At 42.5% G+C, this 21,961-nt stretch overlaps 1 protein-coding gene across 3 annotated transcripts in view; it reads right to left on the bottom strand.

Moving 5' to 3' along the window:
- gria1a (glutamate receptor, ionotropic, AMPA 1a) overlaps positions 1-21,961 on the bottom strand; it is an 86,598-nt gene that overhangs the window by 20,980 nt on the left and 43,657 nt on the right. For all 3 annotated transcript variants that reach the window (XM_069670304.1, XM_069670306.1, XM_069670305.1), the window contains exons 10-11: positions 20,472-20,678; positions 19,929-20,374 (exon numbers count right to left, since the gene is read on the bottom strand). In XM_069670304.1, coding sequence (XP_069526405.1) covers positions 19,929-20,374; positions 20,472-20,678 — 653 coding nt within the window. The remainder of the gene's footprint in view (positions 1-19,928; positions 20,375-20,471; positions 20,679-21,961) is intronic.

The raw sequence follows: 21,961 nt of genomic DNA, 5'->3' as shown, positions 1-21,961 counted from the left end.
CACCTTTGTGCCGTCAAGCCAAATGGAGCGTGAACATGAAGGACAGATTAAGAATTGAGGGAAAAAAAAGGGGGGAGAAGCTAAAACATAATCATTTAAGATGCTTTCCAGATGACGGGCGGATGATGAAAGAGGAGTGAGTGGAGAGCAAACACAGACGAGATGCAGAGCCTTTGAAAAATCAGTCGGGAGAGCGCAGAGATGTCTGCAGGGTGTGTTTGTGTGTGTGTGTGTGTGTGTGTGTGTGTGTGTGTTTTCGCACTTGTTCGCTGATCACTGCTCAAAAAGGTGTGGGGAAGGTTGAGCTTTTTCTGTGCAGAGAGAGAAGCAACATGTTCTTCTAAATCTCAGCGCAGGTTTAAGTGCTGCAGCAAACGATTCACAAGCAAGTGGTGGATTCTCCTGCGTTGAATCCAGCTACTGTATATAAAGATGGGCTATGCATCTCAACCTCCTTGTGTTGTAGAAAAATTAAGCCAGAATATCCCCTAAAGCGTGCGTTGCCATCTTGCACATTTGAGGCCAAAGGCTGGTGGAGCCGCGGTATTGATGTCCCGCCCCTTCCGCTAGCCAACACTCACATTTAACTTAAACAGCAGAGCAGCTTCTTGTGTTGGTCTGAAGCAGATATTAACAGATATGGAAGCTTCAATGACTGTAGTGTTAGTGTTAGTTACATTTTCTCTACTCTGCCACCCTGGAACAGAACACTGTGTTATGCACAAAGCTAAATGTGTTTTCTTTGAGGCTTCCTTTGACTTCCATACTCATCAGCTCCTGATTACTGGCACCTGTGGGCTGGCTTATAAGGGACTTGGCCAAGCTCCTCCCTCTCACTGCAGCCAAGATCAGCCGCATGGCATCAGCCACCATTGTCTTTTGCTTTGTCTGTTTTATTGTTAATAAACCATGTTTTTGGTGATATATGGTAAGTTGCTTCTCCAGAGCCAGGGTCCAAACAACTGCAGGAGTTGTATTTGTCGACAGAGCTGTCAATCATCCATTTTTACAGCATCAAATAACTAATTAAAAATAAACCTAAAATGAACACTTGGACGTCAATCAGCATTTATTTCCTTTGTATTTTGGCTTTATAGATGTACTCGTCCCATCTGTTAACATGGAGGAGGCGGGCTTTATGACCTGATCAAGATTGTTTGGCTTCACTTTGGGGAGCTGTTTTTAAGCAGTCTGTGGTTGAAGCTCTTATTTCAGCTCTGTTCGACATAGATCCATAAAATTCTGCTCACTGTGGATCACATAAACTTGTGACTTTGTGCTTTCTTCATCCCCAGACCTGTTACCAAATGTAGACATAGCCCAAGTAAAACCTTCCAATCATATGCTAGCACCACCTCATATCAGCAAATCTAAGTCGATAAGCGCTATTTGCTTTAGGAAAACCCTAAATTAAATATTCAAATTATAAACAAAAGAAGTACACGTTCTGAGATAAACATGTACATATCATTTCATAGGTTCATTCCATTTACAACCAGATACTATTACCACACAAGGTCACATATCTGCTGGAGTACCCGGAGAGAACCCACGCACGCACGGGAAGAACATGCAAACTCCACACAGAAAGGCTCCATACGTCCGTACCAGGATTCGAACCAGGAACAGTCTTGCTGTGAGACGCCACTGTGCAGCCTAGATCAGTCATGTAAAATGTTAAAAAAACAAGTCCAACATATTAAGGTAGCTTGATTTGCCTGACCAACAGTTAACACCCCCAAATATGAATGTACTAATACCAGCCATTAACAGCAGCAAACTAACATTTAAGCTGCTTTAATTTGAATTGTTGCTTTGGAAAAAGAAAAACTAAACCATTTAGTAGTCAAAGTAGTTGCCTGTGTAGTTTGTGTCGAGAATGAGATCTCACAAAATCCTCTCCTACCACAGCAAAACAAAAACATTCATCTCGTCTAACACAATACGAAAGCATCACAATGAGGGAGAAGAGATCATTGAGACTATCTTTTCAGAAAATGAAGCAATCTCAAAAATCTCACTTTAGTCTGTTCTTCTTTTTCTTTTGATAGTCACTCTTCTTCTTTCTGTGACTATAGTAACCATTTCTCTCTGCTCAGCAAACACGGAGGAAAGAATACTCTACGCCCGCCTACTCCCTCTGGCAGAGCTCCCACTGCTGTGTGCTGGGAAACCGAGTATTACGGAGAATGTCGTCTCGACACTAGGAAGAATACTGCAAGTGCAACGGCTTAACTCATTTGGCAAAAATAGAGACTTGGCCGGCTTTTATTTGACTGAAAAATCATGATTGTATCTCATTTCATTTACCTGAGGAAGGTTTGAGAGCTGAGGACATGTGTATAAAGTGAGCGCAAGTGATCCACAGTGTGCCATGGTGTGATCTTTTTCTTTCACAGTCAGAGTTCATTAATACCTGTCAATAAGAACTTTGAAGCAATTTTCAGCTCTGCAAGAATTATTACAATCCTCAGGGTGCCGGTTTAGCTTAGCAGTTAAGGCATGCACTCCACGTACGGAGGCCCAGCCCTTGACGCAGCGGCCCATGGCTCAGCTCCGACCCTCGGCCCTTTGCCGCATGTTATCCCCACTCTCCCTGCCCGTGACTCTATCCACTGTCCTACTGAATAAAGGCAAAGGCCAAAAACATCTTTAAAAAATATATATCACAATCTTGCTTCTTACTTTTAGCCCTCTTGTTTGTATTTCAGTGAATCGAGGAGCACCCCGACACCCAAAGAAATACCTAAAGATCTTGGGGAAAGAGAGGAAGTGTTACATGTTGGATGAAACATCAGTACATGCGCTGAGAGCGAGATGGAGAGGGCGAAAGACGAGGGGGGGAATGGCTGAGATGAAAAGTAAACTGGATAGTACCACCAGAGGCTGACAAACTCCTTAGCTTTGACTGCTGCTGGCCTCCAGAGATGGCAGTAAACAGCTGTCTAATCCTTCCCCTTCAATCGTCCTGTTTTTTTCCCCCTCGCTCTCTTTCTCCTCTCTTTTCCCCTCCATCCTTTCTGCGTCTCCGCTGTGCTGCCCGCCTGTCTCTTCTTGTGCTGGGGGGGCTGACAGGGGCTTGTTTTGGGCCAAGACAACAATGGCCTACACCTTGGCACTGACACTGATGCATTCAAGTATGCATGCACACACAAAAACGCACACACACACTCATAGCATACTTTCCTCCTGAGGAAAATGTGCGTCTGTTCAAGAGAACAACCGGGTCACCATTTGCAGTGTGACAGAGGAGAAAGAGAAGGCTGCGTGTGTGTGTGTGTGTGAGATGTTTGTATGTGTGTGTGGGTGTGTGTTGGTTCTCCCGCAGCATTCCTCCTCCCTGGTTGAGCGGAGCGACTGGCAAACACAGACCTGTTTGTCTCTGTTTGTTTCCTTTTGAACTCGTTTCCTTTGAGCCTCCTTTCCGCTCCTCATACATTATTGCACAGCAGCCAACCTTGGTGCCGCGGTGGAACATTAACTAAGCTGTCTTATTACAGTACAGGAAATCTTCCAAGTAGCTCTGTAATTTCATAGTCTTGTTAAGGCAATGATTAATCAATTATTCACTCGGAATCTTTTATTGCATTACGCGGAAATGGAACGGTAATGGGAGCAGCAAAACCTCCAGCTCTGCAGCGGGGATGTATGGAGGAGTCTGATACATATGAGTAGATTGATATGTAGATTGCCTTAATTGAATATTAATGGTAACTACAATTATATATTATTGTTGTATTCTCATCATTAGAAAGGTTACTATTTAACATGTCGCACTCTGCACGTAAGGTTATTTTTCATTAAGACTCACAGCAGAAGTTGTCCCCAATTTCTTGCTTAATCCACATCCTGAAAGTATATATTAAACCCCTTTCCCACAAAAATTAGCACATTGACGCGGCTTTTTCAGACCAGCTTATAGATGCTGATTGTCTCTTTTCCCATTGCCAGTGGAGTATACTCCTGTCAGTCTCTTTTCTGCTGTATCACAAACCCGCCGGGGACAGGGTTAGTAAACAGTGAAGATGTTACGTTGTAACTCGGCGCAGACAAATTTGGAATGATGTTCGAGCGCTGCTCGAGTCGCAGAAGTTACAGACGAGGCATAGCATCACGCGAAAGATTAGCGTGTCGACATGGGTATTGTGTTCCCATCATTGCTGATCGGAGCCGAGGTGATAATTACCCGGGTCAACTGCAGAGTCATTTGACCCAGGTCTGAATGCCGATTGTAACCTTTCCCATTAAGTAAAAAAGCCGGGCGTTAGCGGGTGTTAGTGGGTTTTTTAACCAGTGGGAAAAGGGCTTAATTAAGTATATCAATGTTACAGTTAATGCTAAGACAACCCGGTGTTATTCAGTTTACCAGGGACAGCGTTACATCCTCGGCTCTGGGAACATGTAACTGACATTTTATTGAATATACGTTCTTAAAAAAATTATCTGTTTTTGTCAAAGGATTATGTAAAAATTAGTTCACATCAGGGTTTGGACTTGGAAGTATGTTGTGAAATTTAGATCTAGTACCAAATCTGTTAAATAATTTAAAATTTCAGACGCCTTATGTAATCTATAAAGGTTGAGCTGTTAACAATTCTAGCCATTTTAGCAAGAGCTTTTCACCAAAGTTAGAAAACACAACATCTTGTTTAAAACATTGTTTTTTGTTCATATAAAAGTGAAAAAATCATCACCTCTGATCGTGCACCTGCAGTAGTTTATTTTATGAACTATTTTATGGCTTCCGGTAGCTACTACATGTGCCACGGCAAGCTACTGCTACCACAATTGAGCTTGCCCTCTCTCGTATAGTGCAAAAGTGTTAGCAAACACCTGCTAATTAACACAACCACCAATTATGAAGCAACAGTTACACTACTCTTCTGGCTCTGCATTCGGTCTGCACTTCCTACTGTGGGAAATATCTTTAGCTGCTAAATGCTCCACTATGTTCACCAGCTCAAATCAAGTCAAATTCTTTGTCTGTCAACCTTTTGGATGAAAAGCAGCAGCGGCACAGAAAAAAAACGGTCAAGTTGTGAAATGAAAAAACAAAATAACAAGATGAAAAGCACTGCAAGGCTGTGGAGAACTGAGGGAAACTGCTGAGTCAGGTGACTGTCACATACACGTAGTCATTTGACACAAAGATTATATAAAAACATGTAACAGCAGCTGTAATAAGTCACGGTACACGGTACAGTATATAAAACCTTAGTTCTATATGCTTCCCAACACATAATCACTGCATCCTGTGCCTGTGGTGGTCAGCTTTGATGGACAGCAAAACAAATTGGACCACCTCTCCACAGTATGTCAGATCCAGATCTCTATTACAAGATCTCCACCCACAGCTCCCTGAGAATCTGCTGTAGCACTAAAGCCTCATTAGAATTCCCCTGGCTGGCCTCCTCTATTCGATATGCTAATTAGCAATGACTAATGACTTTAGCAAGTGTAAAAAATGAGCCAGTAATGGCCACATTACAATGGATTAGGAATTACAGAGGTTTAAATGAGAAAGAAAATGGTCTCTAATTATGGTGTGATTCTAAGACAAATCAGGGATGGATAAGGAGTTTTCTGCTACACTGCTTTTTCTGCTTCTTCAACATGAGCGAGGCAGCTGTGCGTCCAGAGTGTCAATATGTCTGCATGTGGATGTAGACATGTAGACTTGTTTCCTGCCAGTCAGTGGAAAGGACAATGAGAGCGACAGAGGCTGGAGATATGCTTAGAATAAGAACAACCTACAGAGCAGACAGAGAGGTATAGACTCAGCGTGATAACAGAGTCTGATGTGTCTGTGAATATATGCTGACTAATTAGCTCAACTGCTGCGCTGAATTGCAGGAAACTTCCTCAGCAACCACAGCTCACTAGATGTGATAATGATGACAGAGCTACGAAGAAATAAAACATAACACCAGAGAATTATTTATATCATGAACACTTCAGAGATCAGCAACAACAAGACCGCAAATAAGACGAAGTGAGACTGTGTGTAATGTGCCCTCAAACAAAGACTTTAAGGGAGGTTTACAGAATAAATACATGAAATATCCTCAACCTGCAGTGCTGGGAACATCTGTTATTCTTTCAAATTAAAAGTCCAAATCTAGTGCAACACCTTAAAGGAGCAATTCGCCCCTGGAAAAAGTCACTGTCAGTCAAAGCTGGTGTTCTCTGTAATCGATAGAAGCAATAATATTTGAAATTGGCGCCATAGCTGTGGAGAAAGTTGTACAAACAGCTCTTGTTTTTCGCCCAATCTACATTCCTACAACTCCCAGCATGCATTGTGCCCCTCACTCTGAAAGGACTGGCCCAGCGAGGTACGCTGGAGTGAAATACTACCGTTTTGCTGCAGGCAACGGCTCAGAGCGGTACAGAATCCAAAATATGACTAGAATATACCGGCGGATCATCATAAAAATCTTCGGTACTTCAGTCTACATTTCAAACCTGACGATTTTGAATGAGACATGACTCAGTTATAAATGTGGAATGTCTAGGAAGGAAAACAGGAGAGCCGGCAGCGTTTCAAGGCACCTCACGGAACAAATTATTTCATTTTACGGTCTGTGTTTTCTTTCGGAGGCGGGCGTTCTAGATTGAGGAAGTGTAGTTTAGCGAGCTCCCTGGCCTCCGCCAAATGATGCATTTTACATAGGCAGAGGTTTTCCAGGGCCCATTGGAGAAGCGGATAGCGTCCTCTAAAGGCACATAGTGGAATTGCATTTATTCCTACCATAATGGCATTAGCTCCCCATAATAACATGACAGGACTGAGGTTGAAAATCGGCGAAATGGCCCTTTAAGTTATCCTTGCAGTGTCTGTAATCTCTGCAGAAGTATCTAAAGATGCAAAAACAGGCTCTGATAACTGAAGTAAACAAGTTAAATGATCTTATCTGATGTGTTCATGAAGCAGTGCAGGCAGAGAACGTTGCTGCTTCCTAAAGTTTGGAAGAAATCAAAGCTAAAATATCTTTAATAATTGATTTTACATGCACTTTTATATCAATAAAACTACTAAAATATTGTCCTCATATTCTGCCCATACATCAGAGCTGTATTTCCTGATTCAGCAGCTTATATAACAGAGCATTAGTTAATCACCGTTTCCTCAACTGTACCTTAGCCGCTTGTAAACGTTATGACTTGATAAAAGTTTTATTAAGCTCCAGATTCCCCGCAGCCTCCTCAGCACCAAACAGCCTGTTAAAAACATGCATTATAATGTGGGCATGTCGAGATAATTAACCAGAATAAAGTATTTATAAACCTGATTACCTTTTTATGTTACTCTGCCACGATATAGGTCACTGTGGCTCCTGAAGCCGCACGCTAAAGGGCAATTGTGGTCCTCCGCTGCGGCTTCAAAATTGAACTAAGCTCTGAGCGGAGACGGCAAATTGGTTTGATGTGCGGCACACAATACTTTCAGCGCACACCTGGCCACAGAGAACAGCAGACACATTTTGAAAATGCACTTATCTAAATGTTGGTAGCTTCCCACCACTTCATTCTTTCTCCCTCCGTCTCGATATTGCTAAATGAGGCTCTGGGGGATGAGCATGTGTGATGGCTAATGTCACTGCAAAGTGTCGGCTTTACTTCTGATTTCTGTTTGCTTGTGCTTTTGTTTTGAGAGGCTCACGGTTGTTAGATTGTATATTTTCAGAGCGCTTTCATCTTCGAGGCCAGACGAACATGCAAGCTAAAAGCAGGGAGCAAAAAGATAATGATTTATTAAAGCATCTCTCCCCCTCCTCTCTCTCTCTCTCTTCCTGTAAAGGGCAGTATTACCATGTTCAGAAGAGAACATTATGAAAATGCTGTTCAAGCCTGCAGCAACCACACCAAAAGCTGGTAATAACACTGTTTCCAGTGCATTTGAAAATTAACACTCTGATATTGTTAATGCATGCTTGTTTCATTAAGATGCAGCAGAGTTAAGCAGCTGTTTTGCAGCATATGGCTGTAGTGAGCGGTGCTGCATGAAAACACAACAAGTTAGCCTCCAGCTGAGGTTTGGTGCAGAGGAATCGATGTGATCGAGACCTAACTGTAATCATTGTATCTGTGCTTGTACATGCAGGTTTGCTGAATGATATCACGGATGCAGTCTTCGCCTCGTGTAACCTGAGATAAGTCAGTGCTGGCGAGCTGTGAGAACGCTTGCTACGCGCCCACACACATACGCACAGCCTCTTAGTCACTCCAGCAAGAAAACAGGAGTCCAAACACAGATCCATCACAGCTGCTCACTGCAGATCAATACCAGCAGCACACACACACAAACGGACTTATGGCACCTTAAATATTGCTTTATGATAACACAAAAACACAACATGCATGTGCGCTCACATGCAGTTTCACACACTCTTGATGTGAAGCTGCTCGGCTCCGATAGAAAAATCTGTCTCTTTACGGTTGCCATGGCAGCACTCTCTGCACTCCAAACAGTGCAGCTGAGCCGAGAGAGACTTTAGTCATCTCCATCCTCCTCCTCTCCCTCTCTCTGTCTCTCTCTCTCTCTCTATAAGGGCATGCAGCCATATAGTGGGATGAAATTGCCATCACAAAGTGAAAGCTCTCATTAGGGCTTCTTTCAATTTACAGGCCCTGCGGACGCACGGCTGACAGATAAGCCTCTAAGCATCACAGTGTGCATCTTTGCTGTCAAACTAATGGCAATGTTTACTTTAGTCCAGGTAGATTTCCCATGTGGCCCCGGGGCTGGTGTATAATTCATGGTTGCAGGAAAGACATTCATATTCTGTCACAGCTTGATTATAGTGAAACCCCTCTCTCTGCTACAGGAAACATATGTGCGCCTCTGTGCGGCTCTGATTTAAATGCAGCTTTGACAGAGGATACGCCTCTGAGGGGCTGGTGTCTTTGTCTGTGTACAAAGTGTGATACCCCAGTGAGATTCTCTGGGGGAGTGTGTGTGTGTGTGTGTGTGTGTGTGTGTGTGTGTGTGTGCCTCACTAGTTCCTGTTAGTGTGTGTGCATGCATGTATGATCAAAAGTTGCCTTGATGCAATTTGCAGATAAATAAAACAGGCGATGCTGTGAACTAAACTGAACCGTCTCTCTGTATGAATAAATCATTCCTTCCTACCAAGTCTTCCCCAACTGCTTTGGCAGCAACTCACCACAATTATGTAACTCAGTGGTGTGTAACACGATCTGATTTCTCTCTGTTAATGATGAAAATGGCAACAATAACGCAAAGTGATGCGCGATTGATCCCTGTGCAAGGTCAATACATGCCTTAATGAGAGGAATTCACTCAGTCCCTCCCTGAAGGTCGAAGAACCAATTAAATTTGATCATACAAAGTAATGGTTGTGTTTACAGTTGTATTGACTTTCTAATGCGAATGTTTAGGCTGCATTACAGATGCATGACATCAGATATTTGCAGTAAAGTTGCCTTGTGAGGGTAGAAGGAAGAGAGCAAACTGCTGTGCAACAAGGCGAGCGTCCTGAAATAAACACAAACACAATCTGCAAAATAAAAAGGATTTAAATAGTAGCAGCAGTGGCGATGCCAAGTTAAGTCGGCAACATGCATGATTTTGCATATTTAAGCAAAATAACTTTGTGTACTTCACTGTAACTAATCAATTTTTTATAGACATGCTGCAACACCCTTGGAATACACCATGAATATCAACTTGAAACTTGAGGCAGAAAACTTTTCCACTCCTGATGTTTTGTTGTAATACTTTGTTTGGCAAAGTTTCATTTCACCTAGCGCTAACGTGGTTGCAAGCGACAGGGGAATGTCCAGGTGGTGGAATAAAACTCTGATTGACCACCCCAGGTTCCCCAAAATCTTTAAATATGTTTGCCTGTTCAGAGATTCCTTGGGCTGTGTTGCGACACAGCTATTTAATGTGGCAAAAATGATTTTAGTGGTTTTTAAAACTGTGAACAAACGTCTTCTTTTCGAGTCTTTAAAGAATTAAGCATGGATCATTTATATGTTGCCACTCTGTTGTCCATCCATCCACTTTCTATACCGTGTATCCTGTTAAGGGTTGTGGGGGGAGCTGGAGCCTATCCCAGGTGTCACTGGGCGAGAGGCGGGGTACACCCTGGACTGATCACCAGTCAATCACAGGACTGACGCGTAGAGACAGAAACCTTTCATGTTCATACCCACACCTAGAGTCACCAATGAACCCAGGGCTGGCTCCGGCCATATTGAAGCCCTAGGCGAGTTTAGAATTTGACGCCTCCCACTGCAAATGATAAAATATTATTTTTTTCCTGCCACACAATATTATTTTTATTTTGCATGCTAGTGTGCAACACAGTTATCCAGGCGAGACCTGATTATTGGAGTTAATATTGCGATAAAGATCGATCAAGCTTACTACAATGAGTTGGGGTATGAGGACATTGTGGGGCCTTATACACCAGTAGGGGGGTCTGGGGGATTCTCCACAATGATTATTTATTATAAAAAGCTCTATTTTGATGCAGTCTTTATTTACATTCATTTTAATCATTGAAAATTTTGAAATGTGTACCTCAACTGCTATCATTTGACATTTATTGAATAGACTTTCGAGTTACCATTAGTTTACTGTAACTTAACACTTACAATAAACTTTTTAAGACAGAGTTTCATTGCCTCTTTCTTCGCTCTTTCTTTCCATCACATGCTGCTGTCTTTCTTCCTCTCCCTTTCTATTATATGTTGTCTGTCTGTCTCACATGTGAGATTAGTCAAGTAGGGCGAGCTAATTAAACAACAGAACGTATATTATATGTACGACAAAACCTCTAACCCTCCCCCTCTATTAAAAGATCGAGTTTGAGTTTTTTCCAACTTGGCCTGAACGCATCTCTCCTCTCTTGTAACCTGAGTCAGGAAGGGAGCGCTGAGTGAGTGGTTGAGGAAGTTAGAGAGAGAGAGTGGCAGAGTGGTGGTTAATGCCAGCGAAGCAGAGAGAAAGGTTGGGAGTGAAGGTGCCAATCTGGCAGTAGGCTTGAATTCAACATCGGGACTTCATTAAAATGTTTGAGGCTCAGGCTGGCGACCGCTTATATCGCCTATGCCACACAGAAAGGCCCTCTACATCAGAACAGGGACTCAAACTAGGAACCCTCTAGCCATGAGGCGACAGCGCTGCCACTCTGTACACAGGTAACATCTGTGTGATAGCTTAATGTTATTAGTTAAAGTAGATGTGATTTTTGGAGACAGAAATGCAAAAAAAATACTATATGAACGTGTGTGTGTGTGTGTGTGTGTGTGTGCGCACCCTTGAATGTCCCAGTTGGGCCAACCTAGTCCAAAAAGACTGGACACGCCCCTGCAAGCTGGACAGTTTGGTCTCCATGGTGATATGCTCAAGGAAACCTCTGACATCACATTTTCTAAAGCAGCCTCTGCTCTTAAAAGTGTTGCTTCAAGCCAATATTCTCGCTTGATACAATTAAATATCCATCCTAAAATCTAAAACGGTTTGGATTCTCTAAGAACTCCTCATGTGAACTAATCATGTGTCCAAGGAAGCTACCGTGTTTAGCACTCCCCTATTTAGAGCCTTAAAGAGACAACAAACATTGTTATTTGATAACAAAACTCAGTTTGAGAAATGCTGACCCTCCCAAGATACCATTATACAGCACACGCCCGATCCATTATTGAATGATTCTGACCGCCAGGCTGAGAAATTGCTGTTGTGGCAGGCAGAGTGTGAGTGGCAGAGCTGATTTATTTCAGTCTACAATCATGTAACGGGAGCAACAGAGGCGCTGAGGAGGGGAGGCAACTCCATGGGGCCATCAGACACACACACACACACACAGACTTCAGGCACAGACATAAACATCTCAAAGCACATTCACTGGAGGAACATCATGAACCCACGCCCTTTTACTCAAGTTCTCTTCCTGCCAAGATGGCACCTGCAGAGCTGTAAATGGAAATAAGAGCCAAGAGCCATCCACGAGTTTGACACAGGTGCTGCTGAATGTATATGCTGCTACTTCTTCTATGTTCTTACTTTCAGCTAACAGATAGTTTTTTTATTGCTCTCCATTGACATGATTTGTGGTGCTCTGTGGAAGTAAATCCAATCAAAGATGTTTAAAACCATTGGAAGCCAGAATCCACAGCAGCCTTCAAACTCTGTAGTTTAGGGTCTTATGTAGAAATATTGTTATTTAGGCTTCGTTAAACTTGCTGAAATTGGTCACATGGCAGCTATTTGTTAATTTACCCCTGTTGATCATGGTCTATTTTTGGCTGGGAGAGTTTATTACAGACTGTTAATGAAGTGTCTTGTGCGGATGTTGAGTGTCGATGGAGGGAGTTAAGTCCCGTAATAATATAGCCCTGGCCAACACATCAGAGCCATCATTTAGTATAGCTTTATTATATATATATATGAATTTGAGAGCTTTGAGAACAAACGGGAGCATGTCAGCTAACGTTGCATCTGTTGCAACTGATAGTAGAATAACAAAGCATTTTGAAACTCAATAATAAGTGACCAGTAAAAATGAATCATTTTTAAAGGTCAAGGCTTCTTCCTCCTCTGATTCTGTATCAGACAACTCTAAGCTGGAGCACTCTAACTTCCATCGATCCATTATCTACACCGCTTCCACTGCTTTGGGTCGCGGGGGGCTGGAGCCGATCTCAGCTGTCATTGGGTGAGAGGTGGGGTGCACCCGGACTGATCGCCAGTCAATCACAGGGCTGACACATAAGGTGCTTTTTGACCAAAAGTACAAGGAACTTCTCTTCAAAGAACTAAATGGTTGCTGTGGCCCATTGTTGTCTGCGTTTTCACAGCGTCCTAAAGTCCCAAGAAGATTATACAAATCAGGCCAATGACGTAGGGAGAAGCAATAAAAGTAACTGTCAATCTTGAAGCATGATGATAACAGTGAGCTTGCAGATGCAGTCTTTTAAATATGGCAGGAGAAATAAAATGCTGCGAGTACTCGACCAATCAGAAACGATCAGCACTGCAGGCCCCGCCCTGAAAGTTCCTGGACCTTTGGAAAGTACTACCCCCCCGAGCAGGGACTTTTCAGGGGGTAAAACAATTACCCCGGAACTAAATTTAGACACTGGTTCCTGCTATCAAAACGCAGATCCTCTAAAGGTTCCTAGTTCCTGGGGAAAGTTCCTGCTGTCTAAAAGCACCGATGAGACCGACAACCTTTTAGGCACACATTCGCACCTACGGTAGATTTTAGAGGCAATAAAATGAACCTGCATGTCTTTGGACTGTGGGAGGAAGCCGGAGTACCCTGAGGAAACCCACGTATGTGAATTTCACACAGAAAGGTCCCCTATGTTTGAACTGGGATTTGAACCAGGAACCTTCTAGCTGCTGGGTGCAACACCGTGCAGCCCCCACTCTAACTTGACTGACAAAATTGGATCGGTAAAGCCCACATAGAAATAGTTTAAACAGCAAAATGTTTTAGTTTCAGAGAGTGTTCTCTAACAGTTATAAACATTAATTTTCACTCATATTTTTTAAGGATGCTTAATACTACACTCAGCTGGATGTCATTAAGGCATTTTTAAGCCAGATTTCCGGAGACATTCAAACCTAGATCTACACCATCTTTTGCCCTGCAGCTGCTTCGCAGTTTCAAGAATCACATTGGTGCTTCCACCAGCAACGGTCCTTTTAGACTGTGGAGTATAATGAAGACAGTAATTGATCGGGACACTTTCTTCTTGAAACATTAAAAAAGCTTGGGCAATTGGAGCCCTCGGCGGAAAACCTTTAAGGCATGTGAACTTAGGTTGCCTAAAATCTGTCTGGATGTGATCATAGTTTCTGATCCCAGAAGCTGCATGAAAACCACCACTGTATAAGAGTCAGACAATAGTCCTGTTAGTACTGTAAAAAAAAAACATTAAATGTATGTTTCTGTGTGTGTAGATGTTTGGTACAGGGAGGTGTGCGGGGAATGAAATCGGAAGAATCAGATGAGTCTGAATACGCCCAACTGGTAAATCAGACACCCACTGGGAGAGGCAGAGACGTCTATAACGGACAGGAAGCAGAGCAGATGAGAGGAGGGCTGAAAAGAAGTGATTGGAGAGGAAGTAAATGGATGGATGGATGGAGTGGTGTGGGGGGGGATCACACTCAGAGTCCACCTGTCTGCAGAGATAAACACAGGGAGGGCCCGACAGCACGGACTGGGGCTTATGGGAGGGCCTGACTGACAGTGCTGACATTTAGAAAGAGCACAGTAAACAAGGTCTCTCAGAGAATAAATAGCAGGGGGAGCATGGAGGCTAATACACACACACACACACACACACACACACACACACACACACACACAAACGCTTACATACTGTAAAAATTAATACCTTGCCGCATCAATGTATGAATACATGTCTGCAAACATGTAGAAATGCAATATGAGCACATGTATGCACACATACATACAGCACAGAGTGACGCTGAGATGCTGTTAGGAAGCAGACATAGAAAGTGGCAGAAAGGGCCTGCTTTTTATAGAACACACACACACACACACACACACACACACACACACACAGATACAGGCAGACAGGGAAATTAAACACGCCTCCTGATTAATCCAGGACAGAGTGGATCGTCAGTGTTGTTCCTTGGCCTTTTGTCTCTGATTAAATGGAGAAGCATAAAGAGTGAAGTGCTTTGAGCTGCCTACCTCCGAGCTGAACGCAGCTCCAGAACATTCTGTTCTCACCTGTGAGTTATAAAAGCATAGCGACGAGCGGTTTACAGGCACCTGCTCAGAAATGTCACCCAATTCAGAAATAGAAAATCTTTTTTTGTTTGGCTTTCTGATAGTCTATGAAAATAATAAAAAGATGGACTGTAGGCGGCTGAAAGTATGAAGCCACAAAGTGTTCAATCTTAAATTATTACATATAGTGTTAAATATATAACTAAGATACAAGAGACAATAAATTGTTCTTTTAGAAATATATATATTATACTGAATTGTATTATTCTTTTCTGACATGTTTTCATACTGACTGAACTTTTTATTTGATTTTTTCGCCCCTTTTGATTTCATGTCACATTTTATTTTAGATTACAATTTTCACATTGTTACTTCATATTTCATGATAGCACTTTTCACCGGTGTCATCACAGGCAGCTTCATCAGGAAGCTCAAACATTTCTACCAAATGTTACTAGTTGTTCCTGTGTGCAAAGAAGAACTCAACCTAACAAGTGCCGTATTTACTTGTAAACTAACACAGACACAGCAACTGACTTTACCCATTGTTGAGCTTAACACTGAAGCTCACACCCCACATGTGCAGGAGTTTGGAGTATAAGCATCAAAGTTGTATGATTTACCTAAAGGCAAAACTAACATACAATTTTAAGATACTTGTACTTAAAATGTCACTTTATATTTTCTACTTTAAAATGGTAAATGGACTGCATTTATACAGCGCTTTTCAAGTCTTCAGAACACTCAAAGCTGCTTTTACGCTACATGTCACATTCACCCATTCACACACACTGATGGCAAAGATCAAATCAGACCTATGCCCATTCATACCCGATGGCTATGCCTTCAGGAGCGATTTGGGGTTCAGTGTCTTGCTCTGTGACTGTAGCAGTCGGGGATCGAACCCGAAGGTTGAGAGACGACCGACTCTACCACTGAGCCACAGCCGGCCACATTTTTACTATACTGTTCTATCTTTATTACAAAGCTTTTACCTCCCACATTTCAGATTTTACATACAAGACATATGAACAACTAACTTAAGTCAAAACCTGTAATGGTGTATTTCAATATAGCTGTCCTGCTACTTTGAATTAATAATCAGAATGTCTGCTGCCACTGTAGACTATGTGACATACAGCTGATTTTATCTGAGCCTGTTGTTATTGGAAATATAACCCAAATCATATTTATTTAAATAGCTTGAGCTTTTGTGTACTTTCGCTCTATAAGTTAGAAATGTAACAAATAATAAATATACCACAGGAAAAGGCCTCAAACCTAACACATTCAAAATGTACTTATGGTGCTTCATATTGCTTTATAATAACTGCCCTGAGTATATTAAGAAAATATGTTCTTAAAAAAAACTCAAACTCAAAAAAAAATTACCAACTTGGAAATCTGTTCAAATAAAGAACACGAAAACAGGTTGTTAATTAACTTATATCATAAAAACTGAATATATGCTGATGTGCTTACAAGAACACAAATGTCACAAAAGCCTTTCTGGGTTAAAAAGTCTCTTAAATCCCAGCAGCCTAAACACAAGAGTACACCATGTTCATGTGAAACCCCCACAGCACAATGTGTGGTTACGAGCACTATTTTCTTTCATCCGGCGAACACGAGCTATATATATTATTACATGTCCTTTTAAATCGAGCAGAGGAACTTGTTACGCTTTAGGAGATACATCAACATGCACCACCGTGTGTGAATTCACGCTGTTCTAACTAGAGCAAGTAGGTGACCCAAATCTTCAAGGGGAAGTTGTTTCCTTCAGGGCAGCATTCACTGGGGTGAAACATTCACTGTGTTGGTTTTCAAGACACCGCACAGAATCCACCATGCTGATCGCTACAACCTGGACGGCTGCACAGCATAAACCGCTTTTCTTTTTATGCTGCCACTCCCAAACCCCAGAGTCTCACTGAAGACACAAGAAGGGACAGTGAAAGTCACCTTGGAAGGACATTGGAGAAAAAAAAGGAATAAGTCCCAGGAGGATTTGAGCCCTAAAAGATGATATCACTAAGCTCAACCTATTTAAATAAGCTCATGGAAGAGTACCAATACACGTCTGTGCGCTCTACAAGTGGGTTTTGTATCCTAAAACACTTGAAGTAAAAATCCTGCTAATATTGTATTGCTACTCTGTCACATCAGTGTTTATCAACAGGTGATTTAAGGCCAACACTCGTTGCAATTATTGCAACTGATGATGAAATAAATCATAACTCACATCTGGTTAATTTGCAGTCAAAGTGGCATCAACAGAAGCGCCGCAAGTACAGAAAAATCTGTTTTGTCCTCTTAGACTGTCGGTGAAAGGTTTTGCATCAGCAGAGAGTGTTTTCCCTCAAGCAAAGCAAATGCAAATACTGTGCAAATATGCTTGTGTGGTCAAGCGCACATACAGAGACATACACACAAAGCAACACACACAAAATAAAATGCATACAAAGATGAATCACAGCGAAGGGACAATGCGCGGATGCATGGTGACATTCTCTCTCTCTCTCAGTAAAGCGCACGAGGAAATCAATAGTTATTGCAGATGCATTTTCTGGCTGGAAGGGAAGAACACTCGGACAATGGGCTTCATCCTGCATGAAGCACAGCCGAGTCTCCAGGCAGAAAACGGTAAATGTCAGGTGAAGGCCAGTGGGAGTAGGGATCTGGTACCTACATCGTGTACTGCTGAGCACCTTCGTGCAGCACGCAGGCCTGTAGGTGCAGAGATTTCTCCCGTCTGATATTTGTGTAAGGTAAGAGCAAAGTGAAAACGCTTTTTCTAAATGTCACAAGATGGAAGTCAAGATAAAAAAAGGAGTGTTGCACATTGCTATAATTTCTTTAACCTTCAGAAACCCAATCAAAGAAGGCAGACTGAGCACTGTGGCTATGTCTCAGTAACAGCCGTCTAAACCAATAATCACATTTGGAGCTAGCAGACTATAACACAACACGACTCTTAATACTGGTCACTGCTCAGCTGAAATGATGCAGGTGTCAGTACCTCGACACGTGTCCGGCCATGCAGATAGTTGTGGTTTTATTTGCTCAGGCTGAGCAGGTGATTTATTTGTTAATCCACAACACAAAGGAGGTGCATGAAGCTTCACTTTTGCTGCTTAAAACATTAAAAAAAATCCATTAAAGATTCAACAGTCACATCACACAGTGTCCTAAATGTTTGTCTCAGATGTGGATGTTTTCACTGGAAGTATGTCTCCGTGCTTCAAAAGGGACTGCTTACTTTAGAATAGTTATGAACATTGTTTCTGGAGAGATGCTAAATGAGATGCATTATTAAATATCACTTTCAGACCTGTGAGCACAACCGAGCACATCTCAAGCACCTCTAACATGTTTAGTAATGGTCTGTTTACTTCTTGGTACATACATGAGTAAGTTACACAAATAAAGTCTGATTGATTGCAGCTACCATCTAATTTAATAAGATGAACCAATAGTTTGACATAAGACATAAGAAGACTAAAATCATTCTCATTTCTGTCCATCAAATATCAATAACAGACAGGAAGTAGTTAGCAAAGCAAAAGTTTAGCATGTTCGTTTTGATTCTTACCAAAAAACTGCTTAATGTTTTTACACTTCATTTTTGTGAACATTAATCAAATAAGATATGACCTGTAACTCAGTTAGCTTAAGTTTTTTTGTATATCTGTTTACTTGCTGAAACGTGAAAGCATTTCGAGAGTATCTCGCTTCCATATCGTGACGTATTTCCAAGTGAAACATGACGTGCAGGCGGAACACATCATTAGAGGAATTTGATTTGATCGATGAGAAGTGGGCGTAGACAGACGTTCTCCACAGCGCAGTAGCTAGCTAACTGACCGAGCGTTCTTGGTGCTCTGCGGCTAAATGTTGCAGATTGATTCGTTGAAAGTGGTTGGTTCTGGCTTACGGAAGCACACGGGATATTTTTGTTTTACAGGAAGAAAAAATGATCGGATATTGATATAAGAATACTAAGAGATGGATTTTCTGTATTCCTTTTGGCCTATATTGTCAAATAGATGCACAATATTACCGGGGATGTGATCTGAAAGGATTAAAATTACATTTTTCATTTCAGCTCGACTTTAAGCTAACCCTCTCCTGGCTCTAGCTTCAAATCTACTGTACAGGCTTGAGAGTGGTGTGGATCATTTCATTTAACTCCCAGCAACAAAATTTCTGGCACATTTACCGCACATTTTTAATGGCAAACTTAATCATTGATGTTGCTGAAATGGTACGGTTGAGTGCACATCATTATGAGGGGATGGTAACATTAGCAACTTCTCTGTCTCTCATCCAAACCTGCATGCAGTTATTCTTTGAAGCAACAGCATCATCCTCTTCATTCAAACAGCACCGTTCCTCAAGTATAGATGCATTATGCATGTGTGCACCACCATACTGTACGTATACATTATGTATGTAGCTTAAAGTTTAAAGAGACAAGAAGCTCCACGTCTCTCTTTGACCTAACCTGTCTCTGCTGGTTCAGAGCTTATACCGATATTACTGACATTATCTCCTCATCTCCTCCCTCTGGTCCCTCTGGAAAGCTCAAAAAGTCGACCTCAGAGCCTCTAATTTCAGACACTTAATGAGATTTTTAATTGGTGACCTTTTGAGAATGGTTTCATACCATGGCTCAGGAGAGCACTCGAGGGGAGCCGACACATACCACTCAATACTCACACAAGGATCCTTCATAAAGGGTCTGATATTTACCTTTAGGCATGGATCGATGCCTCCACACACAGAAAGACGGGCTCATAGATAGATTTGGATTTGACATTTTGAAAACATTGGAAGGAGCTGCCAACAGAGAGTTTTTAAAGTCATCAAAGTTTATAGTGTTTATGCATAAACCACCACTGAGACAGGTGAATGAAAATGCAACACTCTGCAACATGACCACATCTTAAACTCCCTCTGCTGCTCTTCATCAAACTTTCATCCTTACTCTGGATGACAAGTGACAAAGTCTCAATGAACAAAGCCCAACTGAGTTGAGAAAGAACACAACACAGCTTGTCTAAGCGTTGGTGTGGCAGACAGAAATACATCATATGTAGGTGGCGTCAACAAACAACAAGCAGACGCTCAAATCACTGTGGATGCAATATTACAACATGTGTTGCCTCAGTTTCTTACCGTGGTGAGATGTCGCAGCCCTGCTGCATGAAGGCCCCCAGCGAAAACCAAAGGGAGTTGAAGATGCCGAACTCGTTGGTCTGCTCCTGACTCTGCTGGTTGGTGTTCTGCTGCGTGGGCGTCTGGCCCTGCTGCACCCCATTAGAGGCTGAAGCTTGGGTGGGCGTCTGCGGCTCAGCTCCCTCCTCGTAGTCCTCGGCGTGCCACTCATACGGGCTGAACCGACTGACGAGGAACAGGACAACACTGACGCCGATGTAGGCAAACACGATGCACATCCAGATCTCGTAAGCCAGCGGGTCCAGGAATGAAAACACGCCGGGTTTGGATTTGGTGGGTTTCTTGATCATGATGGAGATACCCAGGGACATGAAGGGCTTGGAGAAGTCGATCACTTCTTCACGGACCAGGGTGATGGTCAGAGGAGCCACAGCTACGTCTGCTTTCTAAAGGGGAGGGACACAGAGGAAGGCAGGCATGTAAACAGGAGTACAATACCAGCTTTCATTTGAAATCATCCAGAAGAAAACTCTATCTGCTCACCCCGTACACCAGCTCTCCCACCATGCCGTTCCACATCTTGGTTTCAGGATCCTTGGCTCCATATTTTCCGTCTGAAACTACCTTCAGTTTGTACTGGTAGCCCACGTGTTTGGCTATCTCCGCAGCCAGCTCCACAATGTATCCCTCGTACTTATCGTTTCCTGTGAGCTGCTCGTGGTTCTTCTTCAGCATCACATATGGAGATTCCTGTTAGATTGAGGGCAACGATCATGATGAGAACAAAATGTACACTGATCGGCTTCATTTCTTGACACTGCTGATGTGACTTAGCATAGTGTAACATTTACAGCAGCACAGTTTGTTCAGCTAATTAAGTCAAAGACAGCATTATGGCTCATAATAAAGCTTTAGCATGTAGTTAAGTTTTATATCACTAGTTCAGATCTTGGGAAGGGATGTTATGGCTGCATTTTATGCCTCGGTGGAATTCATCACATATATTTTTACCTCTTGTTCACAGCTTTGGGAGAATAAAAAAATCTTTCTGGGCCTGAAATGCAATTGATGCCGCGAAAGGTTGGTGAGAAAAGATAATTATATGATATTACGGGGTATTATTTTGGCTCTGTTCTGTAGGTATGGTGTGTAATTTAAACACAAAAGGTGCCTAAGTGTGATCATTCAGACAGCATTGCCACATTGAACAGAGTGTTATTAACATTATTAAAGCTGAGAGGACATCAGATCCAAGATGAGGAAGTAACTGTGGTTATGTGTGTGTCTATGTGTGTGTTTGAGCCATTGCGGCTAGCAGACTTCCCTGACCTCTGCTCCAGAGCCGGGCTGTTCCCTCATTTGTACCTCTCACACTGATTGGTTGTCCTGAGAAATTGCAGCCGACATGACACATGGGGCCTCGCTTTGCTTTACAAAAATGTATTTCATAAAGAATTCCAGTCAACTCAGTGTGTATTGTCCAGCAGCAAATGGGGAGCCTCAATTCCCACAAGTTGTTATGTGTGCCTGCTTTAAGCTAAGGCTGTGCTGAGCTGAGCAAATCCCGCCCTCATATTTCATCAGGGTCTAAAGAAAGGGGGGTTCCTCTGTGTGTTACAGTTATCTGGGTTCTCCTGCCCTTTACGGTTGAGGTGAATGTGATCATTGTTACACATGGAAACCCGAGGCCCACTGGTACAGAAATGGCACCCCAGGGAGGCAATGGTGAGAAGGGTCTGGCGTGCAGCGCTACGAAAGGGTATGTGCACTCGGCCAGATACACACACACACACACACATACACATGTGAGTATGCATGTTTGCCCTTTACACACATAGACACACGGGTGCTTGAACGCAGGCACGGGCGTGCACATAGAGACATGGCATGGCATACAGAAGGTCCTCCAGGATGCAGTCTCATTGACCTCGAAACTGTTCCACTGAGATCCGCTGTCAGTCAGCCATGTTAAATATCATACAGACACACAAACATGCCAAAGAACACATTGTAAACACACATTATGTGTACAA

The sequence above is a fragment of the Semicossyphus pulcher genome, unplaced genomic scaffold (genome assembly GCF_022749685.1).
Source record: "Semicossyphus pulcher isolate SPU_LCO1_2020_fin unplaced genomic scaffold, fSemPul1.0.p SCAF_2, whole genome shotgun sequence".
Classification (NCBI taxonomy): Eukaryota; Metazoa; Chordata; class Actinopteri; order Labriformes; family Labridae; genus Semicossyphus; species Semicossyphus pulcher.
Note: the sequence above shows the minus strand (reverse complement) of the source record. Positions and strands in the feature narration are given on the sequence as shown.